The 9,906-nt window shown below is 52.5% G+C and overlaps 2 protein-coding genes across 2 annotated transcripts; both read right to left on the bottom strand.

The window, feature by feature from the left end:
* Nucleotides 1-333: 333 nt before the first annotated feature.
* Nucleotides 334-3,509, bottom strand: MYL6 (myosin light chain 6). The gene is made up of 6 exons (XM_047065040.1): nucleotides 3,430-3,509; nucleotides 3,150-3,177; nucleotides 2,140-2,283; nucleotides 1,738-1,911; nucleotides 1,572-1,649; nucleotides 334-530 (listed from the first exon to the last, which is right to left on the bottom strand). Exons 1-6 carry the CDS (start codon nucleotides 3,430-3,432, stop codon nucleotides 502-504), a joined length of 456 nt encoding a protein of 151 aa, XP_046920996.1. The 5' UTR covers nucleotides 3,433-3,509; the 3' UTR covers nucleotides 334-501.
* Nucleotides 3,510-3,789: 280 nt separating this feature from the next.
* Nucleotides 3,790-9,045, bottom strand: MYL6B (myosin light chain 6B). The gene is made up of 8 exons (XM_047065041.1): nucleotides 7,976-9,045; nucleotides 6,327-6,561; nucleotides 5,565-5,592; nucleotides 5,185-5,328; nucleotides 4,781-4,954; nucleotides 4,206-4,283; nucleotides 4,009-4,074; nucleotides 3,790-3,899 (listed from the first exon to the last, which is right to left on the bottom strand). The coding sequence occupies exons 2-7, from the start codon at nucleotides 6,513-6,515 to the stop codon at nucleotides 4,046-4,048; spliced, it is 642 nt and encodes a 213-aa protein (XP_046920997.1). The 5' UTR covers nucleotides 6,516-6,561; nucleotides 7,976-9,045; the 3' UTR covers nucleotides 3,790-3,899; nucleotides 4,009-4,045.
* Nucleotides 9,046-9,906: the final 861 nt, after the last annotated feature.

Raw genomic sequence — 9,906 nt, 5'->3', positions numbered from 1 at the left:
GGCCTGGCTTTAGCTCCATTCAGACACTCCCTGGGCTTTCTCCACAAAAGGACTTCAGTGCTTGGGAGGGTAAAGGCTGGGTTTAGCCAGCTGGAGGGCTAGGAGAGGACTCAGCTGGATAGGATAGAACGAGGGTGGCCAGTCTTGGTCCTACAGGGATTTATGGCTTCTTTAATCCCCCAAGGGGTAGCCTTTGTAGCATAAATGAATGGGGCCAGCATTTCTTCAATGACAAAGATGGATCCTTCAAGCCCTTTCCCAGCTTTCCCAACCCCTGGTCTATTGACCCTCTCTCCCCCTCCACCCTTCTTGGGAAGGAAAGCAGAACCGCACTTAGGGGCACAGAGCAAGTTTATTTGGTGAATGCTGAATGCAAATAACATCCAAGAGAGACGAGCTAGCAAAAGTGCTTGTGACAAGAGGACCTAGGAGGCCTTTAGAGCTACATGCACAGTATCAACACAGGGGAAGGTATGGGGCTTGGGTACACCAGGAACATCCTCAGCCATTCAGCACCATGCGGACGAGCTCTGTGGATAGAAGAGAGGGGTGAGCCAGGGAGTAGGGCAAGGGGAGGGGTCCACCAGGGGCCAGCAGACCACAAGACCACAAAGGTAGCATAAGAACGTGCCCACAGAACCCAACCTTGGGTTTGTAGAGGCCACCTTGGGTCTTCCCAGTTCTCTCAGCCCCCAGCTTCCCTCCCACCAGCTGTTAGCTTCCCCACCCTCTCCCCGAGCAGCAAGAACACAGCAGAGGCAGGAAAGTTCTCAACTACACCTACAGCTACTGTCAGCCATTGGCAGGAGAAGACAGAGGTATGGGTTAGGGTACCTCCAAGCTGCCCAGCAGAAGGAAAAAGAAAAGACTATTGAGCTATAGCAGCACAATGGGGCAGGCAACCAAACCCCCTATGCCAACCACCTGTGCGCCAGGGCCAAAGGATCACCCTGAAGCAAGACGGAGACAGGCTGGTGTGAGTTCCCAGACACCAGCACCCTGGGCCCTATGAGCAAAACCTCAGAGCCCATTTTAGGAGAAAAGGAGGTACCACACCCCCAGGCTGTCTTCCTCTTTGAGGAACCCCTCCCCTCCCCAGTCAGCTCCATGCAGAAACATGCTAGGAGGAAGTCAGATGGTAGTAGGGGAAGGGCAGGGGCTAGAGAGCAAAGGTTGGGAAGAAAAACACCAGGGAGGACAACTAGAGAAGGGGAGGCTGGGAGGAGCCGTACCCGCCCCATGGGCCCGTCACCCCGACAGGATATGCCTCACAAATGCTGCAGGAAGGAAGAGACATTAATGGTGAAGACAAGACACAGACATGGGGTGAAGGGGTCAGGTGGTGGGGGAACAGACATTCCCTTTATTTTACTTCCCATTCTTTCCCCACCCTTCACACATTACCCCTTCCTTTCTTGTCATACCCCTGTGGCCTCCCACTCCTGGGCTGGGCTGGGCCCTGCCCCTTGCCTCGTTCTTTTTGGAGCCCAGGGACAGAGAAAGCCTCAAATACTGGGCGTGACCTGCTGATACAACTGCTTTCTCCACAAGAGCCCCAATTCATCCCTCACCTTCATAGTTGATACAACCATTGCTGTCCTCATGTCCTGCCACCAGCATCTCTACTTCTTCCTCTGTCATCTTCTCACCTGCAGAGGGAAAGAAAAACATTTTGGAAACTGGGTAGCAGGTGTGTTATCAGGCAGCACTGCTCAAAGAGCAAGGGCAGAGCCTTACCCAGCGTGACAAGGACATGCCGGATTTCAGCACCCATGACAGTGCCATTCCCTTCCTTGTCAAACACCCGAAGGCCTTCGACATAGTCCTCGTAGGTGCCCTGGTCCTTGTTCTTGGCCACAGTCTGCAGCATGGGCAGGAAGTGTTCAAAGTCCAGCACCTTCACATTCATCTCTGCCATAAAGAAGGTGGAAGGAAAGTCACACAGGTTCTCAGAACTGAGGAGACTACAGGGATCACAAGTGAGCAGGCAGCTCCCACACAAGGCAGGAGAGATCAGTGGGATTTGCTAGTTGAGACAAACCTGCTTGAGTTCTGGGCCTACGAAGATAAAGGGAAGCTCTCAGCTGAAGAACTGTAGGCCCATTACCACACTGAGAAATTGTTCTTGAAGACCCTCACCATCACTCTTGGGATTCCCCAGGACCTTGAGCACCTCGGCGTTGGTGGGGTTCTGGCCCAGGGCCCTCATTACGTCCCCGCATTGGCTGTACAGGATCTTGCCATCCCCTGTTCGGTCAAACAACTGGAAGGCTTCCTTGAACTCTGAAGATTCAGATACACATCAGCACTGGGCATGTGGGGGTTAACCCAAAACCTCCCTGACATCCCCTTCTGCCCAGTGAACATTGATCATGCTGAGGAAACCAGATATTTATACCACTGTACACTGAAGTCCACTAACAGGGATCTAATGTCCCTGTCTCCCAACTCAGGTGTCCCACATAATGACACAGCCTTCTTCCCCTGCCTTGGCAGAGTGGTAACATCCATTTACACGCCCCCTCTGCCTACAGCAAGCCTGCCCAGCCTCCTCACAACTCTACTCAGGGCAGGAATTTGCCACCGCCCTGTCTGGGTCCTGTCCTTATAAGGAAGTGGGAGCAGCAGCCTGGGACAGGGGTCATCCCAGCCTGCCACTTCCCACCCCTACTGTACAGAAAGAGACATTCGGAGGATACAACTATGAAGTATCCTCGGCAAATTCCCCGTCCCCAGTTTCACAAAATTCCAGGTCACTGCTTTTTACAATCTTCACAAATCCAAGCTGGGGGAGGGGAGTTATCACAGGAGGAGAAAAGAGGCAGAAGCTGATTAAGGGACAGAGGAGTGCAGGCAACTTAATACACCCTCCCCAAACTCCACACACAGCAGGCATTAGGTGACCAAGTTGTTTCACACACCCACACCACCTAAAACTCACCCGGGGCTTGGGGCTCGAATCTAGAGTGCAAGGGGAGGGAGGAAGAAAGAGTGAGAAAAGAAAATGGAGGATCCAGAATGAGAAGGGAATCCAGGAAGTGCTTCCCTGCGGGTACTGAAGAGATGACAGGTGGGGTTATGGGATAGGTGCTAGAGGCGGGGGTCCCAATCCCTAAGCATGACCTCAGTAGGGGTCAGAGATTACCTACCTGCAGTTTGATCCTCGGTGAAGTCACACTGCTCAGAGAAGAGGGGAGCGGTCAGCATCTGAACTCCAAACCCCCAAGCTTCTATCCCAGTCCCACAAACTGAACCACTAACTCCTGTTCCATGCTGGGGACTCACTCACTTCCCGGCAGGACAGGCCCCCAAACTTTCCAACCCCACCTCCGACCTTCCAAGCCCTCAGGTTCCCTTTGCAAGCCCCTACCCCCGACTTCCCGCCTCTTGCCCCACATCCCGCTCATCCTTCCAGGCCCCGGGCCCCACCATCTTGACTGCTCTGCTCTGCGGGACCTTTTCCTGCAGTAATGGCTCCGGCTCCCGGCCCAACCCTAGTCTTCGTACGTTCCAATGACGTCACCCTCAGCTGATCCGGCCAATAAGAATCCTGGTCTGGCCTTATGCAGATAATATCGCTACATTAGTAATGAGGTGGGCGGGGCCCGCTGCTTCTCCTTCCTCTAGAATAGCCCTACCTGAGGGGAAGAAACTGCAGAAGTGGATCCGGTAGGGCACAAGGAATCTGCTCCTCCTTGCAGCAGGAAGATCAGAGGATATCGGATTGGGGAGAGGAGAACCCTCCCTTCCCTCCCCACCTCTGAAGAAAGCAAGAGTCGGACGCCAAGGGAGGGTTGAACTGTGTCTTTATTTTGAAACAATAGGTGGCCTCCCAGTGGCAGGAACGTGCTTCCGCCTGCCGGGGAAGGGGGGAGGGGCAGTGTCTGGCCCCACTGCATCTGTGGAAAAAGATGAAAGTTGCCAAGGCCTGTCGCGCTCGCGCCCCAGGACATGAAAACGCACTTCCCTACTTTTCTACCCAGACTGAGGGAAGGATAGGAAACTTGCCTCCCCAGTCGGAGTGGGAGGGCCGTACCAGTAGAGCTCAGACGCTTAGGATGTGCTTCAGGAAGGCTGCAGAGAGGAAGCAAGAGGGGTTCAGAAGCAGGCCCTTGGATAATCCATCTGATTTTAGATAATCCAGGCCCTTGGTCCCCCCATCCACATACCGCGAGCCTTCTGCCTCCTCTCCCCTGTCCCCTCACCTTCGTAGTTGATGCAGCCATTGCTGTCCTCATGTCCTGCCAGAACAGTCTCCACCTCCTCTTCGGTCATCCTCTCTCCTGAGCCACAGACACAGCATTTTAGTGCCTGCCCTCCCTCCCAAACCAGGCCACTCTCTTCTGGATGATAGCTTCTCTTCTCCCACCCTTGAGTACTTGGTTCATAGCAACAGAACCCCGAAGGAATCCTCTCCTTGTAATGCTAACACCTTCAATGTGTTCCTCCATCTTGCTTTCCATTTCACCTGCATGAGCCCTGACAGAGGGAAACTGAATTCCAGAGGGTTAAGGGGCTACCAAATCACAGAGTACAAGCATCTCTTTCACAACAGAAAATCAGCTCATCCCCTTTCCTCTGTCCTTTGGGAGGCATCCGCATCTACCCTCACTTTACCTTCTGCAGGAAGAAGCCCTTTAGATTCTGCCCCCTCTGACCTTCCCAGTCTTCTGCCCATGACCTACAGGACCATTATTCTTCCCTGGCTCTGCCTATTTGGCTAACCTTCTTGGTCCACCCCCTTCTCTCCAACCCACAGGAGTTCTGGTCCTTGCCTCACCCAGGGTAGTGAGGACATGTCTGAGCTCTGCTCCCATGACTTTGCCGTTCCCCTCTTTGTCAAACACCCGAAGGCCCTCCAGGTAGTCCTCATATGTGCCTTGGCCCCGGTTTTTGGCTACCGCCTGGAGCATGGGCAAGAAAGTTTCGAAGTCCACACGCCGGGACTTCAGCTCTGGAAGTTAGAAAGGGGAGGGAGAGGTCACTGTAGAGTCACCTTGGACCCAGCTCCCATTCTCACCACGAAGGCTTTCATTCTGTTCAACATCCAGGATGTTTTTCTATCTTGTGTTTGACAGTTTTTTAAGTCCAGAGACCCACCCCAGCATCCTTTGCGACCTTGCCAACATTCCTCAGTTCCACCACCACATTGAAAACTCGCACTGTTCCAGGCATCCCCCTCACCATCACTCTTGGGATTCCCCAGGACCTTGAGCACCTCGGCGTTGGTGGGGTTCTGGCCCAGGGCCCTCATCACGTCCCCACACTGGCCATACAGGATCTTGCCATCCCCCACTCGATCAAACAGCTCAAAGGCCTCCTTGAACTCTGAAGTATAAGGAGCGAGTCAGTGTTGACCAGAGGTTCCCATCCACCCCCCACCCCCACCCCCCGACAGAAAGTAGGTTCAGAAACTATGTGCTAAAGCTGGGCAGAATAGGAGACACAAAGACGACTAGCATGGAAAGTTTTAAGGTTGGGACCGGAGTTAGGGGAACAGAAAAAGGATCTGACCATGGGCTTGGGACTAGACAGTAGGGCTTAAGGGACCAGCTTCTCCTCACCCTCCAGCTGGTCCTTGTTAAACTCGATCTGTGGAAGAAAAGAGCAGGTGAGGAGGGATGACAGGGCTCATTCAATCTGTTTCCAGCACTCCTCCCAACCAACTGGCAGCCACTTCTGGGGAGGGGCCCAAAGAGACCAGGCTGGGAGCCCAGCCACCTCAGTCCCATTCCCAGCTCTGGACCTTGGGAGAATCCCAAGAGGAGGAATTATGGGGGGAGGGTTTCCTGGGAACAGGGTTAATCCCATGCCACCTGTTCCCCTCCCTCCAGTGCCCTGAGCCCTGCATCCCTCACATAACTGGGGGCTGAACAAAGGCTAAATTTACCCCTGGCCCCCAGCTGTGATTGTCTAACAAGTCTGTCCTTTTCAGCCTTCCCTCCTGGGGTTCAGAGCTGTGGCTTTTAGAATTGAACAGTCAGTCAGGCACAGGCAGCAGCTCCCTCCCTTCACCTTGAAATTGTCCTCAGAACCCAGATGTTCCCCATGTCACAATCCCTGCCTCCAGCAAGGGGGTCAGTGAGAGAGAGAGTGTGTGTATGCATGTGTGCATGTACCCACACACATTATAGTTTATAGGGAGAGAACAACAAAGACAACATCAGAGTCATAAGCCTGATGCTTCCAAATGGGAGACTGAGAGGAATCTCCAATATCATTCCAATGCTGCTGACTCCCTATCTTCCAGATACCCCAATCCCCTAGGCTGTTTCCCACCCTGTACCACCCCTTCCAAATTCCTTCCTCACTTTCCTGGGACTCACCACCACTTTGGAGAGATCGATGGGGGGCTCCTGGGTTTTCTGAGGGGCTGGAGGGACAGCTGGTGCTGGTGCTGGTGCTGGCTCAGCCTTGGTCTTGGCTGGAGGAGCCCCTGCTGCTGGTTTGGCAGCAGGCTTGGAAATAGAGGGTCCTGCTGGTTTCTTCATAGGAACATCCTTCTTGGGAGGCATGATGTCCGGTGGCCAAAGGACAGTGTGCCGATGGGGGCACCCATCTCTGTTTAAATAGCCAGGGAGTCTGGGATGTCAAGGGGCGGGGGCAGGGGCAGGGAGCCAGTTGGCGGTGGGGAGGGTGAGATAGAGGAGAGATATGCTGGCCTGTCCTGGACTCCTATGGTTCAGGACTCCTGCCCCAAGGTCTTCTCTTTTCTGTTCACTCAGCCCCAAATGCTGGCCAGAACAATGGCCCCTTTGGGGGCAGGGGACGGAAGCCAGAAACTGTCCAGAATGGGGGAGTTAACCTCTGGGATAAGGATAGGATGCTTGCCAGTGACAGATATTGATACAGGGGTGAAGCAAAAAAGGGAATCCAGGCATTCCAGGCCTCAACCCCCTGGCACAGAGTAGCCCTTTTTTCTAGTAGCTTTAGACTCTTCAAGGCTGAGGCAGGGAGGGAGGCCTTATGAACTGGAATTGTTAAAGTGGGGTCTGTGATGGACACCTGGTTGGCTCAGTCCATAGAGCATGTGACTCTTGATCTGGGGGTTGTGAGTTTGAGTCCCACATTAGGTGTAGAGACTACTTAAAAATAAAATCTTTAAAAAGGGGGGGGGGTGTCCAAGAGCAGTAAAAGGTGGGAAAAAAGCCTCTCTTACCACCGATGAGGAGTAGGGGTAGTTGACCCCACAGTCTATTAATCCCCAATACCTACAGTCCCTGTCCCCCTCCCTCCCAGCCCAGAACTGTAATTGTGCACAATATAGATAAAGAATAGTAATAGAAAGAGGAGTGTGACACCCCCATTGTCTCCTGTTCCTAGGATTGTCTTAAGGATGAGGGTGGGGGCCAGGATCTGGCTTAACGCCCACCACCCATACCTTTTTCCACAAGCTCATGGTTATGCAAGTCAGACAAAGGCAGGGTGCCTGCTGAACCTACAGGGACTCTGTGGTGCACCTGAAGGGAAGGCCCTGAGACCCAAAGGGCCTAAATTATAAAATCTTTAATCTGAGAGGATGTGGGAGGTCCTATGGGCTCCACGGGTACTCATCTCCCAACCAAAGGGACAATAAAAACCCTGACTCTGGGGCTAGCTTCCAAACCTTGCTGGGGACACTAGAGTAGGGTCTAAGTCAGAGGCCATAGGTATACAGGAGGTGTTGCTAGCTACTTTTGTTCTAGGGGTAAGGAAGAAAAGGATTTAGGCAGCATTCCGAGGAAGATAGTGATTCCACGTAGATCCTGGGGTTCAGAGAGTTGGCGCCCGGTCTTCCACTTGCAAAAATGCGTCTGAATCTCATTACTGAACATTGTCCCATTTTAGAAAAATCAGAATCATTCCACCCTTCCAGAATACATCACAATCACACAGACACACACACACACACACACGCACACGCACACCTTCAATAAAGCTTAAATGAAAGGAAAGATGAAAGGAAAGAATCCCTCCCCAGCTGCCAAAAACTCACCCTGCGGGATCCAGGTAAGGGCGGAGGCGGGGCGCTGGGAGGCTGCGGGTCCCGAAGGGTTAACCCCAGAGGCCTCGGAGCATGCCGGGAGTCGTAGTCCTCGAACGCCCGCGGGCTCACGGGATGCGCTCGCGGGCTCACGGGATATGCCTCTCTCCAGCTGGAGAAACACGCCCAAGCAGTGGCTTCCGGCAGGTGGCAGCGGTTGGTGATTCAAGATCTTTTGGCGCCCTTCTTGTTCCAGACCTAAAAGGCAATGAGCAATTTACAGACCCCCTCCCCTGACGCTAAAACCGTGCGACACCCCCCCCCCCCCGCCCCTGCCAGGATATCTCCCTTGCTTAGCCGTGAATTCCCCGCTTAGTGTGGGCTGGGATACTTCCCTTGATCCGCCGGTGGGAGAACGCCGAACCCGGGGGAAGGCTGAAGCCGCTGCCGGCTGGATGGAAGGCACAATGGGAAGCATTGCCGGGAGAGAGGGGTGCGGTCTCCTTCTCTTACTCTTGTGATTTGGTAGAGAGCAGAGGCTACTGAGTTGCTGTGTGTCTTGGAACAGTACCTTCAAAGTTTTTCTTTTCTTCTTCTGTTCCTTCTCTTTCACCTTCTTCTTCCTCTTCCTCCTCCTTTTTTTTTTTTTTTTTTTGAAATGAGCTGGTAGTTGAAGTATAGGTTAAGATTTGGAATTAAGCCTGGTCTCCTGCCTCAGTTTCTCCTGAGGTGAAGTTTCTCCATACAGCTGACGCGTATGCATCCGGCACCCCATCGGGACCTCACGGGTCCGCCAGGAATTGGAGGGCTGAGCCCTCCAGCCCTTCAGTCTGTGACACCTCTGCCAGCATTGGACATCTCATTCCCCACACCATTATCAGAGCACCCTCCCCACCCCCCATGCTGGGAAGGAACCAACCCAGTCAGGCCCCGAGTCAGTAAATGTCGTGACCGCGCCATTGGTGCTGGAGGCTGGGGCTACGTGGGCGTGCAGACAGAGGATCAGAGTAGAAAGCCCCTAAGAGGTCGGGAGGGTGAGGCCTAAATGAACTTCACTGGCAGTAGTAAGTGGTGTTTGTTGGTTGGGGAAAGCTGCTCCGAAGAGTACTACTCTTCTATAGCTTGTGTAACAGAAACCACAATGATGATGCGGGGGGGGGGGGGGGGGGGGGTATTAGCAACTATCCCCGGAGGCGTCCAGCAAGCCCTTACTGCTCAATTGAGGGGCTAAATTATCTCCTGTAGCAAAGGGGGAGCTAAGGAAAAATGAGCTCAAGACTACTCCGCTTAGATTGGAATCCAGGTTCTGCCAGGTATTTGCTAATAAGCAAGTTTAGTTATATATGTGTGCCTCAGTTCCTCCATTTGTAAAATAAGGATAGTAGTACCTACCTTATAGGGCTGTTGGGAGGATTAGATGTGTTAATATCTGTAAAATAGAAGAGCCTGGCACAGAGTAAGTAGCATATAAGCGTTCGTGAAATAAATGTCCTTTAATCTTCCCAACATATGAAACAGTTGGCATTTCCCCATTTTACACCCGTAAAGGATCATTAGTAGGTATGAAGAGATGGAGCAAGAAGAAATACATTTGTCGTAAGTGTTTGGTTACAAGGCTGGGGAAGAACTGCATTACAGATGCCTTTTTGTGTCCTTCAAAATGTCTGCGGTAGTTGATTTGGAGGAGGTAGTTTATCTGATTTTTTTTTTCCCTCTTCCTCTTGGTCTGTCTGTAGCCTTCTTTGGCATTTTGCCAAGTTAAAGCAGTTATGGCATCATCTGACTTTCTGGCATTTTTGTCTGCTTTATAGAGAAGTAGAGCAAAGAGAAAAGATGAGGACTCTTGGTAAACAGATTGGAGGACTGTCCTTCATTTTTTGTACTATTCTTGTCTTTTAATCATAAATAATGCAAACTGAACTGATCATGATCTTAACTCGGCA

Source organism: Lynx rufus, unplaced genomic scaffold (assembly GCF_022079265.1).
Source record: "Lynx rufus isolate CCGP_SWC_20201006 ecotype Redwood Valley unplaced genomic scaffold, mLynRuf1.p SCAF_7, whole genome shotgun sequence".
Classification (NCBI taxonomy): domain Eukaryota; kingdom Metazoa; phylum Chordata; class Mammalia; order Carnivora; family Felidae; genus Lynx; species Lynx rufus.
The sequence above is the reverse complement of the archived record's forward strand: the minus strand, read 5'-3'. Positions and strand labels throughout refer to the sequence as shown.

Coding starts and splice junctions, on each gene's coding strand:
- MYL6 (XM_047065040.1), bottom strand. Junction 2,284..3,149: donor CACCGAGGATCAAACTGCAG/GTAGGTAATCTC, acceptor CTGAATCTTCAG/AGTTCAAGGAAGCCTTCCAG. Junction 1,912..2,139: donor GGGGAATCCCAAGAGTGATG/GTGAGGGTCTTC, acceptor TCTTTATGGCAG/AGATGAATGTGAAGGTGCTG.
- MYL6B (XM_047065041.1), bottom strand. CDS start 6,515: ATGCCTCCCAAGAAGGATGTTCCTATGAAGAAACCAGCAGGACCCTCT. Junction 4,955..5,184: donor GGGGAATCCCAAGAGTGATG/GTGAGGGGGATG, acceptor TCTAACTTCCAG/AGCTGAAGTCCCGGCGTGTG. Junction 4,284..4,780: donor ACATGTCCTCACTACCCTGG/GTGAGGCAAGGA, acceptor TCTGTGGCTCAG/GAGAGAGGATGACCGAAGAG.